The 24039-nt window shown below is 50.6% G+C and overlaps 2 protein-coding genes across 8 annotated transcripts; one reads left to right on the top strand and one right to left on the bottom strand.

Annotated features, from left to right (window-relative positions):
* Positions 1 to 1584: 1584 nt before the first annotated feature.
* LOC102396260 (protein EOLA1) lies at positions 1585 to 13135 on the bottom strand. 7 transcript variants are annotated; one of them, XM_044936436.1, is made up of 4 exons: positions 13004 to 13135; positions 8796 to 9076; positions 7849 to 8092; positions 1585 to 4544 (listed from the first exon to the last, which is right to left on the bottom strand). In XM_044936436.1, exons 2-4 carry the CDS (start codon positions 9046 to 9048, stop codon positions 4403 to 4405), a joined length of 639 nt encoding a protein of 212 aa, XP_044792371.1. In that variant the 5' UTR covers positions 9049 to 9076; positions 13004 to 13135; the 3' UTR covers positions 1585 to 4402. The 7 variants fall into 7 exon arrangements, with proteins under 7 accessions (XP_044792371.1, XP_044792373.1, XP_044792368.1 ...); XM_044936438.1 differs by lacking the exon at positions 13004 to 13135 and adding an exon at positions 12802 to 12826; XM_044936433.1 differs by lacking the exon at positions 13004 to 13135 and adding an exon at positions 12552 to 12795.
* LOC123465373 lies at positions 11911 to 16145 on the top strand. The gene is made up of 8 exons (XM_045164352.1): positions 11911 to 12012; positions 12225 to 12359; positions 12572 to 12724; positions 13948 to 14002; positions 14121 to 14185; positions 14816 to 14870; positions 15489 to 15603; positions 15951 to 16145. The coding sequence occupies exons 1-7, from the start codon at positions 11911 to 11913 to the stop codon at positions 15584 to 15586; spliced, it is 663 nt and encodes a 220-aa protein (XP_045020287.1). The 3' UTR covers positions 15587 to 15603; positions 15951 to 16145.
* Positions 16146 to 24039: the final 7894 nt, after the last annotated feature.

Here is a 24039-nt window from a genome sequence, read left to right as displayed (position 1 = left end):
GAACTGCTGAAGGAATTGCAGAAATACATATGTAACCATTGTGCTAAGTGCACAAGTGCTAAGTGCTTTTCTTAAGAAAAGCAAGTACTACAAGATTTCATTAGAGAAGAACCTAACTTAGATGGGGACAGGAATGCCAGTTGAGGTGCTGTTGGTGAAGGGACAGGAATGCTGATACATGAAGGATGAGTAAGACTTGGCCAGGCAAAGAGTGAGGGAAGTTGTGCTCAGGCAAAAAGAACAGAGTATGCAATAGGCAGAAAAATGACCTCTACCTCAGCCATCCACTTCCCCTGGTCACTTCCCAGGCATTGTCATCTCCTATAACTGCCCTCTCCCACCTCGATCATCAGTGATTCAAGTGTCCCACTCTCTGATTACAGACTCCTCACTGTGGTCATTTTCCAACCTCTTCAGAGCCTTCAGGCATTTATTTTTTCTGTCTCTGTCAGCCATCTCCTTCTTCACTTAATCTTTTTATTTAAAAGAACTTACTCAGGTATAATTGAAATGCACATTCTTAAAGTGTACAGTTTGATAAATGTTGATATCTGTATACACCCATGTAACCATCATGACAATCAATATAATAAATATTTCCATCCTCCCAAAGCTTTCTCATATCCCTTTGAAGTCCTGGACTTCTCTATAGCTCAGATGGTAAAGAATCTGCCTGAAATGCAGGAGACCCAGGTTCAATCCCTGGGTCAGGAAGACCTCCTGGAGAAGGAAATGGAAATCCACTCCAGTATTCTTGCCTGGAAAAACCCATGGACAGAGGAGCCTGGGAGGCTACAGTCCATGGGGTCACAGCGTCGGACATGACTAAGCGACTAACACATGTACCCTGCAACCTTGCTAAAGTCACTTATTACTTCTAGTTTTTTCTTGGTAGATTCTATGGGATTTGGGGGCTTCCCTGATAGCTCAGTTGGTAAAGAATCCACATGCAATGCAGGAGACCAAGGTTTGATTCCCGGGTCAGGAAGATCCCCTGGAAAAGGGAAAGGCTACCCACTCCAGTATTCTGGCCTGGAGAATTCCATGGACTCTATAGTCCATGGGGATTTGTACACGACTGTGTGACTTTCACTTCATGAGATTTTTATATATAGAAACTGTTGTCTACAGGTAATAGCAGTTTGACTTCTTTTCTAATAATGAATACCTTTTATTTCTTTTTCTTACCATGAAACAAATACAATTATCTGTCTTAGAAAGGCTTTCTGCTTAGTTCATTAGCTTCTGACTACAATGTGACAGACTCAGTCCTCCATCTCTTCTTTCTCATTGCAACCTTGGCTCCTTAAGTCTCTAATTTTGTCTCTCTGGGCCTGTGAGACCACTGAAAGCTGCACTGGTTTTTTTTGGTCCTCAGATATAGCCATCTACCTGGATGAAGCCTGGATTCTCAGCCTCCTTCACTGTGCCCTAGAATTGGGAAATGTCTCCATAGGAAAAGAAGTTGCAAAATGTCAGTTTATCTTTTCCTGGTTCTCCTTTCTCCAGCGTGTTGGCTCCTTAAGTCCTGATCACTTCAGTAGTTCTCCAATGGCTTTAAACTATTTTCTGTCATACTTTAAATAATTGTTTGCTATTTATTAATGTTATTGTTGTAAAATATTTCATATATACAAAGGAAAAAAATGTATCATGTACATTAACAGTCCAAGGAACAGTAGAAAAATCCCATAAATCTGTATCTGAGAAGAACAAGCCTGACTCCGTATTGGATCTCTTCCTTTAGCTCTAATCTTTGTGCTCTGTCACCTGTGCTTAGTCATGCTGGCTCTGCACCTTCATCTCTTCAATCAGTAAAAGAACATTGCCTATCACCTAAAATACATAATAGACTTTTTCTCAAGTCTCTGACTCCCAGGCTTAACCTTTAAAGCCATAACACTTTTCATTCATACAGAGATAAAAAGTTGCAGAACAGAAAATAGCATTTGTCTTATTGAAGGTTTACAGGAATTTCATGACCTGACCTACCTGGACACCTACAAGAACAAGGGATTATCACATTTCCTCCATGGTCTTCCTGGCACCAAGAAGTCTGCAACAACCAGCCACACTCTCCCCTTTTACTATAAAAGAAGCCCCAATTCTAACTCAGGTAAAATTGTTCTTTTGGATACAAATGAACCATTTTCTTGATCTGCTGACTTTCTGAATAAAGTCACTATTCCTTGCTCTAACACTTTGTCTATTTATTTGGCCTGTCATGTGCTTAGCAGTATGACCTTGTTGTGCATGTGTGCATGCTACGTAGCTTCAGTCACGTGCTTCTGTTTACAATGCTATGGCCTGTAGCCCACCAGACTTCTCTGTCCATGGGATTCTCCAGGCAAGAATACTGGAGTGGGTTTCCATGCCCCTTTCCAGGGGATCTTCTCGACACAGTCTCTTACATCTCCTGCATGGGCAGGCAGGTTCTTTTCCACTAGCACCACCTGAAGCCCCATGAGCTTGGACTTGGTAACAAATCCACCATGCATGTGAGCTTTAGGTACCCTCCTCATTTATAGTTAATCCTAGTCCCCCTTCATGCCATTATCCTATATTATTCTTTTTTAAAAATTCCTTTAAATTCAGATATAATTGACATATAACATCATGTAAGTTTGAGGTATACAATGTATTGACTTTACACATTTATATGTTGCAATGTGTTACTGCCTTAAGGTTAGCTAACACATCTGTCACATCACATAATTATCTTTTTTTTTTTTTGTGGTGGGAATACATGATGTTTTAATGGGGTTTTCCTGTTGTTCTCTGTAGGAGCATTTGTCTGCCAAAAACTACCCTGAAAACTGAAGAAACATTTTTCATCACAATAAATGGCATTTGCTGAGTTGTGATAATGCTCAATGAACCAGGCAAACACTATGTCACTTTTCAGAGTAATGCAAATAATTATTTCCATCATTTTGCTTGTATATACCAATAAGTAAATAGAAATCTATAAAGTTTAATTGGTTGAGAACACAGAAGTGAGGAAGCTGGAATTCCCAGTCAGGCCTTTTCAGCTCCAATGAATGTGTTTGAAACACACAGACACACATATCTATATCCGTATCTGTATCTATATCTATATCTGTATCTCTGAATTGTTCAGTGCAAGCAGGTAGGCTGAAGATACAGGGAAGAGTTACTTTTACAACTTGAATCCAAAGGCAGTTTGGAGACAGAATTTCTTCCTCTTTGAGGGACCTGTCTTTTTCTCTTAAAGCCTTCAACTGTATGGATGCAGCCAACTTAGATTATGGAGAATAATCTATTTATAGTCCACTGATTTAAATGTTGATCACATGTAAAAACAACTTCACAGCAACATTTAGAGACATGTTTAACCAAGCCAACTGGGCAGTATAGCCTAGCCAAGTTGACACATAAAAACAGCTACCATGTTCCCTAACTGTATTTTCAACAGTTCAAACAAATGGGAAGAATAGAGAAGAAATAGTGTCACACTCTCACCTCTGTCCCCTTCCCTTCACAAAGAAGAACACTGTCAACCTCTCAGTGAACATCCTTTCAGAACTCTGCCTATTCCTTTAACACTCATACATATAAATATATGCATATACAATATGGTTTATTTAAATAGGATCATTCTACAGGTATTGTGTCTTGTTTGCCCTCTTGAATGGTAAGTCACATATATTTATCCTTTTATTTACTTGGACAAACATTTATCTACTATTTATAATATTAAATGATACAATTGAGTAAAAAGCAAAAGTCCATATTTGACCCCCTTCCTGAACCTCACTTTCATCCTCAAAAATAAATACTGTTATCGTTTAAGGAAGCAGATCACTTAATTGGCTGCCTGTCCCACGATCCAGATTCTAGAATCTCCAGACAGTATTTATTGGGCACCCTGACCCTGGTCTGAGGCTCTTCTGCCCTGAGCATTCACTGCTTGGGTACAGAATTCTCCTGAGCTAGACTGGCTCCATGGCTAGTCAGAGTTCCCATGAGGCACAGGCAGCCCAGCTGGCCCCATCAACTGATGGGGAACCCGCAGCAGGGGACTCCCGTGATTCCTCCCCAGATTGAAACATGGATTGAGGGGAGGTTTTGGAGAAGCAGGGTGAGCAACCTGAGAGCCAAGATCGACGCCTCCAAGACAATCTTCCCCCACAGGGCCTGAACCCAAAAACGACCAAGGAGGAAGAGAACAATGCCATCCTCGGGCTGTCCTTCCCCAGGAAGCTCTGGAGGATCGTGGAGGATGCGGCCTTCACTTCTGCGTGCTGGAACGATGAGGAAAACATGGTGGTCATTGAAGTAGATCTCGTCCGGATGGAGATCCTCCAGCGCAGAGGCATGGAGCAGATCTTCAAGACAGACAGCATCAAGAGTTTCATCAGTGAACTGAACCTGTATGAGTTCAGGAAAATCCACTCTTCAGGCTGCTCTGCAGGGAAGAAGATGATGATGGTAACGTAGAAAGCCCTTCCGAGAAGACTAGGCTAGACGAGCTGAGTGCTGGATGGGTTTCATTTCCCAGGAAAAATTTTTCTCGTGAGAGGCTGGTTAAGGAAAGAGGAGAAAGCAGGATGTGTTGTGTTCCACCACCCCTCTTAGACAGGACCCAAACATGACCCACCCCTCTTAGACAGGGGTAACCCCAAACCTTAAGGGGCCACTTGATGTCAGGCAGGGCCAGTAACACCTCAAGTGAAGACGGCCAGGGGGGAGCTCTAGGGGAGTGACATGCTAGGGCCTCATAACCTGCCAGGAATGAAGAGACCTTGTCTCCACAGTTAGGCAAGGCTGGGATGGTGGTGGGGAGGAGGGCAGCAAGGAAGGGCTCTTCTCCCACCCGATGGTTAAAGTGATTCATTTCTTTCAGATCTCTCCCAACTGCAATTTTCAGAGAGACAAACCTCTCCTCCTGCAGAACATATGGAGGAAAGGCAACCCCAGAACAACTGCTCAGCCTACTGCCAGTGCAACAGCGACCACAAAGACAAAGAAGCGAGCGGTGGCAACCAGTCTCCTCGACTCCACCACAACCAGTGCACCCAAGACGCGGGCAAGAAAGTCCAGAAGGGAATGCCACCTGCTTGCAGAATGCCCAGCTGGTGCTCATTTGTGTTCTCTGGCCTTTGGTCTATGGGCAGTGTAGCCAGGCGGGCTTGGAGAAACCATCTCCGCAGCGAGCAGGGTGGTCCCAGTGGAGAGGGCACATCCAGCAATGCCACGTCTGTGTCCCCAGCTACTTCTGGAAGTGATTGAACAGGGGAACTGCCCGAGAGCCCCCCAGAGTACCCAGATTATGATATGGTGATGGCTTTGCACAAGATCTGCTACTACATCCTGATGGTGGCCCTTTCAGTCATGGTCCCAAATGAAGACCCTGAGGCAGAGGAGGAGCAGGGAGAGTCCTCAGATTACAAGTGTGTCCTCTGTGTGCACTTCAAGGACAAGCCCAATCTCTGAACTGCTAGGTCCCTTAGTTCAGTGAAGTTGCTCAGTCGTGTCCGACTCTTTGTGATCCCATGAGTCACAGCACGTCAGGCCTCCCTGTCCATCACCAACTCCCGGAGTTCACCCAAACTCATGTGCATCGAGTCGGTGATGCCATCCAGCCATCTCATCTTCTGTTGTCCCCTTCTCCTCCTGCCTCCAATCCCTCCGAGCATCAGGGTCTTTTCCAGGGAGTCAACTCGTCACATGAGGTGGCCAAAGTATTGGAGTTTCAGCCTCAGCATCAGTCCTTCCAATGAACACCCAGGACTGGTCTCCTTTAGGATGGACTGGTTGGATCTCCTTGAAGTCTAAGGGACTCTCAAGAGTCTTCTCCAATACCACAGTTCAAAAACATCAATTCTTCAGTGCTCAGCTTTCTTCACAGTCTCTCACATCCATACATGACCACTGGAAAAACCATAGCCTTGACTAGATGGACCTTTGTTGGCAAAGTAATATCTCTGCTTTTTAATATGCTATCTAGGTTGGTCATAATTTTCCTTCCAAGCAGTAAGTGTCTTTTAATTTCATGGCTGCAACCACCATCTGCAGTGATTTTGGAGCCCCAAAATATAAAGTCTGACACTGTTTCCCCATCTATTTCCCATGAAGTGATGGGACCAGATGCCATGATCTTAGTTTTCTGAATGTTGAGCTTTAAGCCAACTTTTTCACTCTCCTCTTTCACTATCATCAAGAGGCTTTTTAGTTCCTCTTCACTTTCTGCCATAAGGGTGGTGTCATCTGCATATCTGAGGTTATGGATATTTCTCCCAGCAATCTTGATTCCAGCTTGTTCTTCTTCCAGCCAAGCATTTCTCATGCTGTGCTCTGCATATAAGTTAAATAAGCAGGATGACAATATACAGCCTTGATGTACTCCTTTTCCTATTTGGGACCAGTCTGTTGTTCCATGTCCAGTTCTAACTGTTGCTTCCTGACCTGCATATAGGTTTCTCAAGAGGCAGTCAGGTGGTCTGGTATTCCCATCTCTTTCAGAATTTCCCACAGTTTCTTGTGATCCACACAGTCAAAGGCTTTGGCATAGTCAATAAAGCAGAAATAGATATTTTTCTGGAGCTCTCTTGCTTTTTTGATGATCCAGCAGATGTTGGCAATTTGATCTCTGGTTCCTCTGCCTTTTCTAAAAGCAGCTTGAACATCTGGAAGTTCATGGTTCACGTATTGCTGAAGCCTGGCTTGGAGAATTTTGAGCATTACTTTACTACCATGTGAGATGAGTGCAATTGTGCAGTAGTTTGCTCAGATGGTAAAGCGCCTGTCTACAACGCGGGAGACCCGAGTTCGATCCCTGGGTTGGGAAGATCCCCTGGAGAAGGAAATGGCAATCCACTCCAGGTCTATTGCCTGGAAAATCCCATGGACAGAGAAGCCCGGTAGGCCACAGCCCATGGGGTCACAAAGAGTCGGACACGACTGAGTGACTTCACTTTCACTTTTGAGCATTCTTGGGCATTGCCTTTCTTAGGGACACTCAAAAGTACTCTCTTGTAATCAAATAGATTTCTGGCTGTAATAAAGTAGAGCAAAACTCCATGGGAGTAAATAAAGAATTGAATGACAACTGCGAGTCTGTGTTCTTTCTGTCTGTCCATGCTATTCACACATGGCACAGGGTGAGCCAGATGAGATTGGAAGCCCACGCCCCAGGCAGGCTTCAGTCCGGTCCCCATGGTTCCTTTTCAACTGAAGCAGCATCATTTCACACGCTCGGCCAAGGGTCTGACCCCCAAGCCGAGCTCAGGACGGGCTGGTCCCTCGGCCTTGCCTGCCACTCAGCAGATGGCCCAGCCAGGCTCCTGACCTTGGGGGAGTCACCTTCCCTGAGTCTTGCACGCTGAAGCAGAAGGGGCTCCTCAAGGGTCCCCCAACGATTCCACAAGTTTCTGATCAGCAGCTGAGCATCTCTAGCTCCCTATCCAGGGGCCTGTTTCTGGGCCTGTGGGCCTCTCCGCGTGCTGGATGCCTCTCTACCTGCCGACGCACAGCCCAGTCCCCAGCCTTCCCTTATCAGCCCCTGGTCACTGTTCCAACATCGGGGAGTTTGAACCAGAACAGAGAGGAAAAACACTAAGCGTTTTCCCAACAACATGTTTCTTTCAACCACCCAGACACAGCAGGGCCAAAACGAGTGGCAATGCCATCTTATCATAAAGGTCAAATTCCTGCAGACTCTCGCTGAGTCCAGAGCAGCACTGCACGAGGGGTGTCCCGGCACCCCGACCCACACTAAGTTGGCAGAACACCCCAGGGTGGGGCCAATTCAGACTGAACCAGACGGGCACGTCCAGGGTGCAATGGTGACGGAACAGTGTCACCATGTGCTGGTCTCTTGGTCACCTTTTGAAAGCCCAGCTTGGACAGGCCTCCTGCCCAAAGGGGATCAGGTGCTGGGGGATGTCCACCAGGAAGATGTCCTTCCCACCTCTTCCAGGGATGGGCTGCAGCAGCCAGCGGGGGTTGGTGAGCACAGTCAGGTACTTCTGTCGCAGGTCAGGCAACAGGGCTTGATTCTCCAGCTCCTCCACCTCTTCGGGATCTAGGTTTTCTGGGCACAGCAAAGTATCCCCAATGTCCACGAGACCTGTGTGCAAAGACAGGACACAGAATGAGAACAAGGTCATTCAAAGTCTCGCCTGCTAGAGACTAAAACGTATCACGGCAGGGAACCAGTGAACTGAATCCTCTGGCTGAGCATTTCAGATGGGCTCACCTTGGCAAAGGGAATTTGGGGCAAGGGCAAGTGAGGGAAGGAGTGAAATGAAAGGGAGAGGTCTGGTGCTCCACAAACCCACCAGGCCACAGGCAGCTCTCAGTCTGCCCACTGCAGGCCACAGGGACACAGCAGGAGGACCCTGACAAGGAACCTGTGGATATCAGGTCCCGAAGCGATTCACCACCAGAGAGTTATTGCTGTGGGGCCTCACCCCTGGGGAGTCAGGGGACTTGCTCAGGCCTGGCTGCAGGCAGTGGCAGTGGGGAACCCAGGCTGGGTGCTTTCCTGCCTCTCATGGTCTCTGCTGGGGACACACATGTGGGGACACACACACACACAGACAAGTGCCACACGCAGACCTGGACCCACCTCTGCCTCACAGCACAAATGGGCATTGAGGCCCAGACTGGTGGTCAGGGACCTTGGGCCATTGTCTCCCAGCCAAGGGACCCTTGCTGCTCCTCTGAAGAAACCTCAGCTCCCCCCTCCCCTCTTACCAACTGGTTCAACAGAAAACAATGTAGGGCAGCATTGGGGCCATGCAGACAGCGTGGGGCAGGGTGTCACTTGCCCGCAATCACTCCGCGGCCGAACTTGTCCCCATCCCGCAGCAAGGCCTGGATCTGGGTGGGGCTCATCCCCAGCCTCTGCTCCAGCAGCTCCCGCCAGGCTGCATCTTCCCAGTCCCGGTGAGCGATGTGGACTGCCAGGGTACAGTGCTGGTGGCCACGTAGCACGGGCCGCCACCGCGTCTCCAGGGTCTTGACACCGTTTAAGATGAAACCTGCATAAGGCTGTCTGAAGGACAGACAGCCGAACTTCATCTCCCAGGGCTCCTAGGGCCTCACGTGGCTGTGGAAACACAGAACCACCAAGGTCAGGAGCCTGACACAGTGGCCTGCAATCTCACAGCCCTGGGCTGGACCTCAGCCCCATGTGCCCGAGCATCCTCCAAGCCTGCTGACACAGAATCTGGGGGGTTAGAGAGGGCTGGCTCTTTCCATCCGTCTCCACATGGTCCACAGATAGGGGGGTGGTGACCCAGAGGACCCGTCTATCACATGGAGTTTGCGGGGAGGTCAGGAAGGAGGGCAGGGCAGTGGAAGAGAGGTACATGGTGAAAGGCACGTGGTGAGTTCCAAGACAGAGGGACTAGAAACCCTGGGAGCACCGAGGAGGGAGGGCAAGCCCCCTGGTTTCTCAGCCCAGTGGCTGGGCTCTAGTCTTCTCAAAGCACGGACAGGCACTGTCCTGGGCTTAGCTTCCCCTACCCCCAGCCACCACCCCACCCCTTAGCTCCCGGCCCCATCCCTGCCCATGCTCTGGAGATCTCCATCTTAGCCCAGGGCTGCTGAGGGCAGATCCATGCTAACCAATCTGGCCTCGGCCCTAGGGCGCCCTGGACCTCAGAAAGCCCTGCCAGGTATCTTCCCCACACCTTTGGCAGCCACATTCCTCCCAGTCCTTCCCACATCACTGCCTCCACTGTCATCAGATGCCCCAGCCCTTGCCCAGAGCCTAGAGAAAGAACGGAGAGCAGAAACTACTGGGAATGGCATGCTTCCTGTCCTCGCCAGGGCCTGGGATGGCATCATGTAGGGATCACAGAATTCAAACCCCAAATTACCTGCTATGTTACTGTCACCTTGTTCGACACCTGAGGAGGAGCCGAGGCACAGAGTCACAGCCCATGACTGCAGGGGACCGGACTACACGTACCTCCAACCTCACTTCTTTCCTTATACCTGGAGGGGGGATCCCTGTTCACTGTAGGGGAGTGGAGGTGGAGGATCAGAGCCATGGGCCTGAACCTCAGTAGTCTCAGCACCTCCGAGGGAGCTTCCATTTAAACATGGCTATGAGTGACTTCCCTTTCACTTTTCATTTTCATGCATTGGAGAAGGCAATGGCAACCCACTCCAGTGTTCTTGCCTGGAGAATCCCAGGGACGGTGGAGCCTGGTGGGCTGCCATCTGTGGGGTTGCACAGAGTCGGACACGACTGAAGCGACTTAGTAGTAGTGGTAGTAGTAGTAGTATGAGGATGGGGACAAGGTCCTAGAGGCACCCAGCCCAGAGTATTCTGGGCCTTTCCTTCCCCTAGCATAGGAGAGCCACAATTCTCCCAGGCCCATGAGGAACCATGTGATCTGGTTCGTAGCCTGATGGCCTGCTCTCCTTGCCCCTGGATTCACCCCAGGTAGCCATGAAGGCCATCCTTCCATCCTTGGAACACTCCAGTCAGTTCCTACCTCAGAGCCTTTGTAGGGTGTGAGGTGTCACATTGTGTCCCCTCAAATTCAGGTGCTGGAGTCTCAATCCCAAGTACCTTGGCATGACCTTACAGACAAAGGAAAGGTCTTCACAGAGCTGATGGAGGTCAAGTGAGCTCATTAGGATGGACCCTCCTCTAACAGGACGGCTGTCCCCATACAAAGGACACATTTAGAGACAAGACAGGCACACAGGAGAACTGGGGTGAAGAGGAAGGCGGAGATCTTCAAGGCCAGACACACCCACCATGGCCAGCAATGCCCAGAAGTGAGGGGGTGGATGGGACAGACTCTTTCTACAGCCCTCACAACAGCCAACCTCCGCTGACACCTCGACCTCGGCTGCTGGCCTCCTGAACCAACACGGTTCGTATTTGAGCCAGCCGGCCTGTGTGACCCTAACATAACTGCCAGCAAATTAAGCCAGAGGGTCAGCTCTGTCTGGACATCTCTCCGCAGGGGCAAGGGGGATGGCTTCTCCACTCCCAGCACCTTGGGCACACTCCTCCACGTCTGCACATCTATTTTCATGCGTTTGTTTTCACCCTTATATGGTGTCTGTTTACACCTCCCAGTGTTTGGGGTCCCACAAGTTACTGATGCTTCCCTCCTGATGGAAGGGTAGGGAAAACTCATTCTGCCAATACAGCCACTCAACATGACCACACACTGACTGAAGAGTCATGCAGGAGGTGGCCCAGGGAACAGGGCACACACCTGAGGTGCTGACACACACTAGCAAATGGTCTTTCACAAAGGCTCCCCTGTGTCCACTTCACCAACCACAGGCAAGGGTGCCATGTCCTCATCCACTGGCTAGCCCTGAGTATCATCATCCCGCTGAACTTCTGTCGACGTGCTGGGTGACAAAGGGTCACCCTCTTCACTGGGTCTGGCTTGGTTATCAGGGAGCCTGGCTGGCCCCTGGGGCATGGCCATTGCTATGTCTTCTACTGGGGTATGTGATTGGATCCCAGGCTTGCCCAGTTTCCGCCACTCAGTGTCTCAGCCAACCCAACCCCTTCCTCCTGGGCACCTCTGAATCTCATCTGTGTGGGTGGAATCCCTGAGCAAGAAGGGGCTCAAGCTTTCCCACCACTCGAAGCAAAGGGTGCCTGCTTGGTGGCCAGAGGTGAAAACACTCTTCCGCCTGCTTGTCTGTGTGTCTTCACCTGCGCAAGGACCAGGGGAACAGGGAGAAAATCACCAGTGAGAAGATAGCAATGTTGGACAACAAGCCACTATGTTCTTCTCCTTGGCAGGGGCCTCAGACCACAGGGATCCAGGAGGGCCCAACTGATGAGAAACACACATGCAGGTTCCCTCAGGGTAGGTTCTGCTCATCACAGCAGCTGGCCTGTCATGTGACTGGGACAGGGACCCCACAGTGCCTCAAGGGTCAGCACAGAAATCCATGGTGATGGTGATTTACAGCTCAGGAGACTGGGGCAACTACGAAGAGAAAATGATTCCTCCCCTAACACTGCCACTCTGGAAGGATCCGGAGGCCGGCACAGTCAGTCGGCCGCCCTACATGGACTTCTGGTTTGGCCCCACCAGGAGGGGAACGCGTACAAGCAGCTGAGCTCTTCAGGTCAGGGCCTGGTGTGGGGAGCTCAGATGGGGCGGGGTGGGGGGGCTCGTGTGAGGTCACAGTCCGGGGGGAGGAGCAGGAGGCTGGAGGGCAGGTCTGCTGGCATCTTCGCATGTGTCCCGGGGCATCGCCAGGACACGTACGTGGAAGGAAAGCAGGCGGGGACTGTGGCCGTGGAGGGGACCGGAAGGTCCGGCTCGGCCCCCTGGCAGGGGCTCCTGGTCCCAGAGCCTGGAAACCCCCGCCCGGAGGTACCGTCTGCACACGAGGTAGGTCCCACCTTCCTGCAAGTAGAGCGAGTCGCGGGCGCTTTTTTGGGATGGCCGGGCAGTGGCCACCAGGCAGGACAGTAGTCCGCCACCGGGACCGCTGTCAGGGGACGGCGCCAGTTGGCCTTAGTCCCGTCGCGCCCACAAACACTGAAGCCCCTGATTTCCGGTGTGTATGGCTTCCGTACTCACGTAAGCACGCAGTTACATAGACACGCACGTACGAACAAAGGCGCTTTCCCTCGCTGGCCCTGTCTGCTAGGAGACAGAATAGGAGCCGCCACGCTCTGAGGTGCCTGGAAGGTCAGGCCGAGAGGAGCCTCGAGACTTGCGGCCTGGAGCGGGACCGGAGGGAGGAGCAGGAAGTGAGCGGTCGGGCGGAAAAGAGGAGAGGAGATGGGAGGAGCAGGCAGGGGAGTCTGGGGCTGAAGCTCCTCCTCACCTGGGTGAGGAGGCGCTTCTGGAGAAGGAGGCGCTTCTGGAGAACGAGGCGGGGCGGGGCGAGGCGGAGCGGAGCGGGGTGGAGCCACCGGGCGAGCCGAGCAGGGCGTACAGGAATGGAGCTGTGGGCCTGGGGAACCCACGGAGGTTGGGCTTGTCCAGCTCCATGGCGGAGCCCAGACTGTGCCCTTTTGAGTCCGTACCATAGGCGTCCAGTCCGCGAGATTCGGCGAGAGTCAAAGTGACCGCGACCCAGTGTCCTCAGCGACTGCATCCGAGCTTCAGGGTGGACCCCAGGGGCCAGGGAAGCGGGAAGAGGCGCAGCCTCTGGGCGGAATTCCCCAACTCTGGGCTGAAAGCCCAGGCTGGCTCCCTTCCAAGCGACCCTGGGGCTGCTGGCCCAGTGCTGAGCAACAGTCTGTCTTTTTGCAGATGCGAAGGAAAATCCTCAGTTTCCTGCTGCCCCTGGGACCTGAGATGTCCCATAGAAAAGAAGCTTCACTTTCAAAACTGTTTCCTGTCCTCTTCCTCTTGTCTGAGGGCTCAGCCCACCCAGGGCAGCCCCCTGACTCTGCTCCTGACCGCTGCTCTCCCTGCTGTGCCCCAGCCTCCCTGATCAGAGTAAAGGATCCTCTTCCTGTCCCCGCTGCTACTAGCTGAGTTCAGGCTTCATGGCCTGGGGACAGTTCTGTCAGCCTAACCCCCACTCCCTACCCCCTCCCCCGCACTCTCCTGGACCCCTGCTGTCTCTCCTCCTCCAGCTGGAGTTGCACACACTATCGGTTCAGTGTTACATAGCACACACATCTATCCTTGTCAGTCCCGGGTTGAAAGTGCAGGGGAGCCCTTTCCTGTTTAAGCCTCAACCCGTCCATGGTGCCCTGGGGGGCTTCCGGTGGTCTGAGGTCTTCTTCCTCCTCACCCAGCACTCTGTGCAGAGCTCATCCGGGACTCCACACTTTCTCATGCAGTTCTGCCCCTGGACTGACTACTGGCTCCTCTTGTCCTGACAACCTATTGTCCTCCTTCCAGGCATGACTGTAACATTCCTTTCTCTGTCTGCCCGAGTGTCAGCCGCTCTCGTCTGGGAGTTTTGGGGCGCCCTGCATCTTCCTGCTGCCCACCTTTGCCCCCCTCTTCTTCCCAGGCTGTGGCTGCTGGGCATGAGTCTGGACTCCTGAGCGTCGCCAAGTCCCAGGAAGGTATGGTTGGTGTCTACCTGGTTCCCATTAGCCGGGCACCCACACAACTGCTGCCATGTGAATGTTGAGTTGGAGCAGTGCTTTCTCTTCCAGTGTGCAGCCTGCTCTCTCCTCGCAGAAGCCTGCCAGCCACGAGTTGAGGGGCAGAGGCTGCCTCCTGGATTTGAGGCCTCAGCACTGCGGGTACCCGAGCGATCACCACATCCACCTCCCTCATGCTGGTGCCCTGCTCCTCGCCCTGAGAGTGGTTACCAGCTGCCTCCAGAAACCCCAGAACCTCCTGGTAGTGCTTTCAGATCGTGAGGGAGGGTCCTGTGAATGGTGGGTGGGATCCTGCTGATCCTCCCGAATCCTGGTTTTGAACTAGACCTTGCCTAGTGAATTGGACACCTATGAAGTGTGGCTGCTGATGGGGGCAGCTGTGAGGTCCTGCTCTGTGGCGTTTCTCCACACCTGTCCCTTCCCTGCTGCTGGCCCCAGCTCTCCTCACATGCCCACATGTGAGGACTGGGCCATGGGGAGTGCTGCCTCCCACCCCACCTGGGTCTCTGAGGCTTGGTGAGGGTTCCACTTTCCTCCTGCTGTGCGTTTACAGGCAACACTGACCCTGACCTGGGACAGGCTTGACCCAGATTCTTGGTTTTCCTCATGTCCTCCTTGGCCGATGTGTTTTCTTCTCTGAAATGCCTGTTGCTCATCTCTCTGCTGAGCCATGTGTCCTTTCTGTGCCAAGTTGTGGGCACTTTTTTCGGGGTCTGGGCACTCATCCCGCCCTGGTGTTTGTATTGTAGGTTCGTTCTCTTCTGTTTTCAGGCTAGCAACGAACTCAGTATTCACCTGGTCTCGTGGAGCCGTAAGTGCCCCACAGGTCAGTGCGTGTCTGTCAGGCCCTCCCGCTGGGGGCCGCCATCCACCCCCTCATACCTGGGCCGAGCAGTCCCCAAGGAGATGCTGTCCTGGCATCCAGCACTCTGCCCGTGAGAGAGGGCTCCTTCACGTTCATGTCGGTCCCTTGGTCCCTGCCTGGCTTTAGTCCTGGGCCTTGGACTCCTGCACGTGGGACAAGCCCAGGGGCAGCCATGTAGCTCTGGGAGGTCAGCCAGACCTATTTCCTCTCTGTTCCCAGGGCAGGTCCTGTTGTCCACACCCCTCTCTATACCACCCAGATGGAGGGGCCAACCTGAGAACTGGATGTGTTTCTGATTTCATCTCAGTTCCGCTGCAGTTCTTTGAGAGGACATGGCACACATGGGACCTGTGGACATGGGTGGCCACTCTGCTGCCGCTACTCAGGGTGCTGTATGCCAAAGGGCTGGGGCACTGCCCAGGGGGACCTTCTGTGAGCCTCTGGCACTGCCCCACTCACATTCACATCACAGGCCTTTATATCACGTTTGACACAGGGGTGGGAGATGCTGGTTTATGCGTGTCCATCATTCCTGAGTTCTGGGGTCTATGTGCTCTTCATTGTCTTCTGTCTGGGCAGATTGGCCACAACCCGAATTCTGGACTGCCCAGCACTGGAAGAGGCTTCCAGACAGCAGGCTGCAGCGCACTGAATGGATCCAGCTGTTTAGTTTGTGAGATCAAGGAGTAGGAAGGGAAGACTGGAGTGTGCATTGCCATCCCATATCCATGGTGAGAGGACTTCCATGAGTGGACTCTTGTGCTCTGGGTGGGAGCCCCGTCTGGCTACCCTTTGAGTACTTATATGCCCACCGTGGCAACTTGGCCAAGCACAGAGAGGGTGTGAGGAGTTAGGAGCAGAGAACGCCTGTGAGGTGCCACCAGAAGTGAGAAGGTTTTCCAGTTCATGAGTGGGGCATGTATCCCACCCACCCCACCCCCCCGCCCATTTTCTGTGCGTTTCTATTTTACTTAATGGAGTTCACTCAATGGAGTTCTGTTCAGCCTTACCATCTTTTCCTTACATCACATGTTCCCCCAGGTTCTGAAGGAGTCCTCGACAGACGTCTCACTAAGCCCTGCACCTGGCTCTGGGGATACTACATTCCAGGCTCTCCCAGCTCAAGACTGACTGACAAATCCTCGGGACTGGCCCTGTGTCCCTTACCCCTTGAGCCCCTGTGCCCAGAAACCCCAGCACAGTGGGTCCTTCCAAAGTGGTCGCAGAGTCAGAGTTCACTGTGTCTGTCACGTCAGTGTCAAGTTGACCCTGTCTGGCAACCTCCACCCCTTTGGTGGTTCCACCACCCCACATGGGGTCACCGACACAGAGCCCAATGTCCCTTTGGAAGGGGCTGGGGTCATCCCTGTGTCTGTTTGCTATGGTGCAGCAGCATCCATACACCAGGGGCCCACCCCGTCCCTGTTCCTCAGTGCGACCTGAGAACTGGCTCAGGGCCTGAACCTGGACGAGGGATCTTGACCTGTTAACTGGGGCAGCTGCCCTTGGCCTCAGTGTAGTTTTGGACTGTACCTTGGCCAGTTGCTCACCTCTTGAGCCTCCGGGAGGCCATATTTTACTGACCACCTGCCCTGCTCTGTGGGTCCGCCCTCCTGGGTGGTGGCAGACCTTGTCATGGTCCCTGGGTCCTGGCTGCTCAGAGTGACTGCGTGACCTCTGCTGCAGCCCCTGGATAGTGGTGACGGGGGGTGGAGGGTGTCGTCCGTCTCCTCCACCACGAGGCCCGTTGAGCCTGGTCTGTGTTGCACAGTGACTTCGCTCTGCTTGGTGGCCAGGCAGTAGGTGACTAGCTCTTCTCATGGTTCCTTGGTTCTCATGCTGGTAGTACTCTGGGTCCTACTGCAGATTGGAGTGGCCAGCTCCTGTGCTTCCTGGGACGGAGGGCACATGTGGGGGAGGACTCTGGTCCTGTTTGCTCCCTTGGGGGTGGGGGGGACACCAGCTCTTAATGGAGTGTAGGAGGAGGGCTGCTGCTGCAGGCTCAGAAGTTCAGAAATCTGGGATGTCCCAGTCTTCTGCACCCTGCCTCCTGGTCTCCCTGGCCCTCGTGTCAGGGATGCAGGTTTTCCCAAGAGGACCTCCAATGCCAGCGGTTCAGGCCTGCCTTGGCGGAACGTTCAGTCTCTTGGAGGTTCAGCTACTCCTGTTGAATCCTGGGCTGATGTTTGTCCACTGCCTAAAGCTTTGTCAGCTACTGGGGAGACCCTGCCACCCCCCTTGGCTCTCACTGTTCTTTACCCTGAGCTGGTCATCTGCCTGTAGAGAGCAAAGCAAAGAAGTTACTTCACTCTATTCCTCCCATGTTCCACATGCCTGGATCTTCTCACTTGCCAGGGAATTCCTCTCCCCCTGCCAGCCCAGCAAAAGTTCTAGGAGCTGGGCTGTGGCCTTGACCTCAGGGCTGAGTGCGCACAGACTACTCCCAGGATGGGTCCTCATAACCAGTGGGGCAGGGGATGTGAACCCTGTACCAAGGCCCCATGTCGCCACCTCTCCTCAGACATCTCCAGGGCCACCAAGGGGACAGGGGGCAGGCAGGGTCGGGCAGGGCATCCCTTCACATGTGATGCTGATCTGACAGTTCCTGCCAGCCCATTGGGAGATGCAGAGCACAGACAGGCATTGGAGGTGTCCACAGTGGGCCCCAGTTGTCAGGCCCTCACAGTGCCTGAGGCCTCGTGATTGCTGTTGACAAAATGGGAGAATTGACACCAGGAATTGGTGCCTGAGTGGTGGCTGTGTGTACACACAGGACGCCAAATGACTCTGCTTGGGTGGCAGCATACTCTGTCCTGCACACAGCTTGGTGGGAGGGGCTCTTGGTGTCTTTTGCATCAGACAACTGCTGGGTTGGGGAGGAGAACTGCTTCCAGTGCGCTGGCCACCCAGACATCTGCTAGCACAGCCTGATGGGAGAGGGCAGGTCTGGGTGCCTGACCTCACAAGGCAAAGTGCATTCAAATCCAAGGATACCCATTCTGCAAGAAACTCCTCCACTGTGCAAGAAATCAGGTGTCCACTCACCCCTACATCACTCAGGGCTGGGGGTGGGGAGGCTAGAGTGCATCTTCTAGACAGACCTGTAAAGAACAGAACCTGCAATGAGGCAGAGGTTGGGGAGCGTGAAGTGTTCCCATCCAACCACTGACTCACAGCAAGGGACCAGGGAGGGCTTTTTAGTTGGGAGGGCCATCTGGACTGGGCCTTGTAATGAAGAGGGTCTCCTTGGCTGGGAAATGGTGGAAGGGCCCCCAGAAGGGTCAGACCCATGGAGGGAACTGAGCTCAGGTCTGTAGCTGGATCAAGGTCATGGGAAAGGGGCTGGGATGCTGGACTGGGTCCAACTCAGAGGCGACTGTAAGGCATCTGGCCTGTACCCTGCGTACAGTTGATCAGTGCCCTCACTTGTAGTTTAAAAGGCAAGCCATCGCTTCTCTCCCTGAGAAGAATCCATTGATTCAGTCATTTGGTTAGTCAGTGATTGGACAAAACTTTGTGTGCCTCCCATAGACAGGATCAGGCAGCAGGTAGACAAGAGGGACATACAGGTGAGTCAGGCAATGACCAGCATGGCTCTTTCCAGGATGAGTGGCTCTGGCAGCTGCTACCTGTCCTCTCTGAACTGGACACAGGCACCGTCTTCTGCAGGCTGACCTCCTGGCTTGTGTGGAGGTTTCCAAATCTTGTTCCTGACTTCAGAAAGAGATTGAGAGAGATGACATTAGGTCTTTGTGTTCTGAGAGTTATTGCTCGAATACAGGATGAGATGGTTAGATATCATCACCAACTCAATGAATGTGAATTTGAGCAAACTCTGGGAGATGGTGAAGGACAGGGAAGCCTAGCATGCTGCGGTCCATGGGGACACAGAGTCGGACACGACTTAGCAAATGAACACACACAGAGGTGAGGGTGTTGGGCCCAGATATTCCTGGCCCCCAGCAAAAGGTTGATTTGACCCCTGTGACACACAGTGTCCCCCAGGCTGAGCAGAGTGGCTGCTGCTGATGCATTGTTCAGAGAAGGAAGACGTGGTGCAGGTTTGCCCAGACCAACTCCCTAATGTCCTGAGCTGTGGCAGCTTCAACCGTCGGGGGTGGGGGGAGTTTAGCTATGTGGGCCCCTCGCTTACTGCCTTTGAAGAAATAGTGCAGGCAGTGAAGACAAGATGAGATGGGAGGCTGGCCTTGGTTTGTTGTATTACCCAACTAGTGTTCCCAAATGGCACTTGGAGGAGGCTTTAGGAAAGGGGCCAGCTTTGTGTCTGAAATGACAATAGGGCTTGACAGTAATGTGCTGCTTGCTCGTTGTGCTATCTGCTGGCCTACTTTCCAACTTTACTTTTTTTTTTTTAATTGATGTATAGTTAGGGCTTTCATCATAGCTCAGTTAAGAATCTGCCTGCAATGCAGGAGACCCCAGTTCACTTCCTTGGTGGGGAAGATCCCTTGGAGAAGGGAAGGGCTACCCACTCCAGTATTCTGGCCTGGAGAATTCCATGAACTGTATACTGCATAGTTCACGGGGTCGCAAAGAATTGGACATGACTGAGTGACTTCACTTTCACATAGTGGATTAACAATGTTGTGTCCGTTTCTGATATACATAACACTTCTGGGTTCTTTTCCATTATAGATTATTGCAGATATTGAGTATAGTTCCCTGTTCTATACAGTAGGACCTTATTTATGCATTTTATACATTGTTGTTCAGTTGCTCAGTCGTGTCCAACTTTGTGACCCCATGGACTGCAGCACACCAGGTTTCCCTTTCACTCTCCCCCAGAGTTTGCTCAAACTCACGTCCATTGTGTTGGTGATGCCATCCAATCCTCTCATTCTCTAGCACCCTCTTCTGTCTTCAGTCTTTCCCAGCATCAGGGTCTTTTCCAGTAAGTTGGCTCTTCACATCAGGTGGTCAAAATATTGGAGCTTCAGCTTTAGCATCAGTCCTTCCAATGAATATTCAGGCTTGATTTCTGTAGAATTGACTGGCTTGGTCTCCTTGCTGTCCATGGGACTCTCAAGAGTCTTCTCCAGCATGACAGTAGTACTATTTTATACACAGTAGTGTGTATCTATTAATCCCAAACTCCTAATTTATCCCTTCCCCTTCTTTTTCCCTCTGGTAACCAAAAGTTTATTTTATGAGTCTGTTGCTGCTGCTGCTGCTACTGCTAAGTCGCTTCAGTCGTGTCTGACTCTGTGCAACCCCATAGATGGCAGCGCACAAGGCTCCCCCATCCCTGGGATTCTCCAAGCAAGAGCACTGGAGTGGGTTGCCATTTCCTTCTCCAATGCATGAAAGTGAAAAGTGAAAGTGAAGTCGCTCAGTCATGTCCGACTCTTAGCGACCCCATGGACTGCAGCCTACCAGGCTCCTCCACCCATGGTATTTTCCAGGCGAGAGTACTGGAGTGGGGTGCCATTGCCTTCTCTGATGAGTCTGTTACTGCCTTGCAACTAATTTCATTTGTATCATCTTTTTAGATTCCATCAATAAGTGATGTCATAGAATATCTGTCTTTCTCTTTCTGACATACTCCATTTAGTATGATAATCTCTTGGTTCACCCATGTTCCACAAATGGTATTACTTCATTATATTTCGTGGCTGAGTAGTATTCTTGTGTGTGTGTTTGTGTTTGTGTGTGTGTGTATACCACATCTTCTTTATCCATTTATCTGTTGAGGGACATTTACATTGCTTCCATATATTGGCTATTGTAAATAGTGCTGCAATGAACATTGGGATGCATGTATATTTTCAAACTAGAGTTTTTGTCTTTTCCAGGTATATATTCAGGAGTGGGATTGCTGGATCATATGGTAGTTGTTTGTAGTTGTTTTAGGACCCTCCATACTGTTCTTCATATTGAGTGTATCAATTTACTTTTCCATCAACAGTGTACAAGGGTTCCCTTTTCTCTGCATCATCTCCAGAATTTATTCTTCATAGATTTTTTGATGGTGGCCATTCTTTCCAGTGTAAGGTGATACTTCATTGGAGTTTTGACTTGTATTTGTCTAATAATTAAGAATGTTGAGCATCTTTCATGTACCTTTTGGCCATCTGTGTCTTCTTTGAAGAAATGTCTATTCAGGTGTTCTGACCATTTTTTGATTGGATTGTCTTTTCTTTCTTTCTTTCTTTTTTTTTTTTTTGCAGCTCCAGTTTTAATTAAAGGTCGTTAGTAATAAGAGTTTCCATGGCAGAAAGCTCCAGGCAGTGCTTGGAGGGTATGAATATAAAAATGAGATGCCAAACCTAATGTGTCAATATATTGTAAAGTATATCTTTTCCTGTTCCTCCTCTGACCATTTCTGCCTTCTTAATCTTTCTAACTTTCCCAAGGCATGGAGATGTCAAATACATTGCAGTGGATATTAAAATGAATTCTTAAGTGTCATTACCATAAAGATATAGCAACCGAATTTGCAAGTTCCATGCCTTGAGCTTATAGGAGGAGCTCAGGCACTGGCACAGAAGCCAATTATTTGTATCTCACAGGTCTGTGAGGGTGGATTGCTCCTTTTGTGAGTGGATGTGTGTCCATGTAGCTCATAGGCTGGGCCAATGCATAGGGCACACAGAGGGGCTGCCTGTTTGTGCTCATGATGCGAATGACATGATCCAGAGCCTGGGCTTTGGGATCCAGGGACCTGGGTTTGGATGTCAGTTCTTCTTTTATTGCATAGCCTTGACACTTGCTATCTCTGGGTGTGTCTCTCCTCTCTTGAAAACCAGGTAGCACAAAATGCCACTCATGTCACAGGGCTTTTCCAGGGCACAACCTTGGATGTCATGATGTCTACCACTGGGGCTCAGGGTCTGTCTTTGCTTCTACCTCTGCAGTTGGGAGGTTATTCCAGCAACACTGCCTATGAAGACTTTTCTTGATTCCCAGGCTTTGTAAATTACAGAATTTTCTAACAGTGTTCAAAGGACTATAATGTGATCTTGGTAAAATTCCCTTATGCTATTTGGAAGATCTCAGTTGTGCATGTAGAAAATGAGATGATTGGTCCAGAACAGTGATTCTCTAACCTTTGTGTCTATGGGATAGCTGACCAGGGGGTGGGGTGGGGTTCAGTCTCCCAAACAGATCACAGGCAGGCTGCTCAGCCAAAGTGAGGCCTGCTCCCCATCCCCCTTCTTCCTAATCTCTTCCTGGCCCACTCCTCATAGAGGCCCCCCCAAAGTGTTCCACAGAACACAGTTTGAAAACCAGTGACCTAGATCTCAGATTTCAGTGTGCATTCAGATCCCTCACTGATCTTGTCAAATGTGGCTTCTGATTCACATGTTCTGAGGTGGACCTGAGATTCTGTGCTTCTGATCAGATCCCAATTGATGCCTAAGTGTCTGGTCCGGGGATAGCATTTTGAAAAGCAAGGGTCTGATCACAGATTGACTTTGACCTTTCACATCCTTTGATTTGGAGTTCTTACTGTTACTCTGATTGTGTCATAAAAAAAAAAATCTGTTGCAGGAATGTTTCTGTTAAGGGCAAAATCCTCAACTATACAGATGTGAAAATTGACCTGGGATATGAAAGAGACAGAAAGTATTTGTTTCTCAACTGTGAGTGTCTGTATATTGTCACCCTGTTTATTTAACTTATATGCAGAGTACATCATGAAAAACGCTGGACTGGAAGAAACACAAACTGGAATCAGGATTGCCGGGAGAAATATCAGTAACCTCAGATATGCAGATGACACCACCCTTATGGCAGAAAGTGAAGAGAAACTCAAAAGCCTCTTGATGAAAGTGAAAGAGGAGAGTGAAAAAGTTGGCTTAAAGCTCAACATTCAGAAAACGAAGATCATGGCATCCGGTCCCACCACTTCATGGGAAATAGATGGGGAAACAGTGGAAACAGTGTCAGACTTTATTTTTCTGGGCTCCAAAATCACTGCAGATGGTGACTGCAGCCATGAAATTGAAAGACGCTTACTCCTTGGAAGGAAAGTTATGACCAACCTAGACAGCATATTCAAAAACAGAGACATTACTTTGCCAACAAAGGTCCGTCTAGTCAAGGCTATGGTTTTTCCAGTAGTCATGTATGGATGTGAGAGTTGGACTGTGAAGAAGGCTGAGCACCGAAGAATTGATGCTTTTGAACTGTGGTGTTGGAGAAGACTCTTGAGAGTCCCTTGGACTGCAAGGAGATCCAACCAGTCCATTCTGAAGGAGATCAGCCCTGGGATTTCTTTGGAAGGGATGATGCTAAAGCTGAAACTCCAGTACTTTGTCCACCTCATGTGAAGAGTTGACTCATTGGAAAAGACTCTGATGCTGGGAGGGATTGGGGGCAGGAGGAGAAGGGGACGACAGAGGATGAGATGGCTGGATGGCATCTCTGACTCGATGGACGTGAGTCTGGGTGAACTCCGGGAGTTGGTGATGGACAGGGAGGCCTGGCGTGCTGCGATTCATGGGGTCTCAAAGAGTTGGACATGGCTGAGCGACTGATCTGATCTGATCTGATCTGTGAGTGTCTGAAATATCTGTAAAATATTTTCTGAAGAACACAATTTGGGTTAAGAAGCTGTTGCACTTTGTTAAGAAGAGTTGCACTTTGGTTTGGTTGTAGTCTGAATCATAGCAAAAGTGTTAATTGATGAGTCGTGTCCACTCTCTGCAACCCCATGGAGTGCAATCTGCCAGGCTTCTCTGTCCATGGAATTTCCCAGGCAAGAATACTGGAGTGGGTAGCCATTCCTTTCTCCAGGGGATCTTCCCGACCCAGGGATAGAACCTGGGTCTTCTGCATTGCAGGCAGATTCTTTACCATCTGAGCCACAAGGTAAGCTAATGGACACTTCTAAGGGAATTTCTGACAGAAACAAGTGACTTGCTTTCAGACTCTGGCTGAGGCCTGTCTCCACACTGTATGTCTAAGTGAAGGTTCAGAATTGTGGACAGCTGTTGGTGTGTCTGGCATCTGCTTTCTTGATAATCTTAATGATGTGGCATCTAGAAAGACACCTTCATGTAAGTGGCCTTCATTCTTTCTGTCCATTGCTTAGTTGAGTGCTCCAGGTTCAGAGTTGGTAGAGTGTTCTGTCTTCTGCACTCTGTTGGGACTCCTCTGGTGTGTA

Source organism: Bubalus bubalis, chromosome X, assembly GCF_019923935.1.
Source record: "Bubalus bubalis isolate 160015118507 breed Murrah chromosome X, NDDB_SH_1, whole genome shotgun sequence".
NCBI classification, from domain to species: domain Eukaryota; kingdom Metazoa; phylum Chordata; class Mammalia; order Artiodactyla; family Bovidae; genus Bubalus; species Bubalus bubalis.
The sequence above is the reverse complement of the archived record's forward strand: the minus strand, read 5'-3'. Positions and strand labels throughout refer to the sequence as shown.

Excerpts from the sequence above, each read along its gene's own strand:
- LOC102396260 (XM_044936436.1), bottom strand. The coding sequence starts at position 9,048 with ATGAAGTTCGGCTGTCTGTCCTTCAGACAGCCTTATGCAGGTTTCATC. Across the intron at positions 8,093-8,795 it reads CGGCCGCGGAGTGATTGCGG|GTCTCGTGGACATTGGGGAT; the intron begins GCAAGTGACACC and ends CTTTGCACACAG. Across the intron at positions 4,545-7,848 it reads CCAAGCTGGGCTTTCAAAAG|CCTCTCACGAGAAAAATTTT; the intron begins GTGACCAAGAGA and ends TTCCTTAACCAG.
- LOC123465373 (XM_045164352.1), top strand. The coding sequence starts at position 11,911 with ATGGTGATGGTGATTTACAGCTCAGGAGACTGGGGCAACTACGAAGAG. Across the intron at positions 12,725-13,947 it reads ACCGGAGGGAGGAGCAGGAA|GCTGTGGCTGCTGGGCATGA; the intron begins GTGAGCGGTCGG and ends TCTTCTTCCCAG. Across the intron at positions 14,871-15,488 it reads GAGCCGTAAGTGCCCCACAG|ATTGGCCACAACCCGAATTC; the intron begins GTCAGTGCGTGT and ends CTGTCTGGGCAG.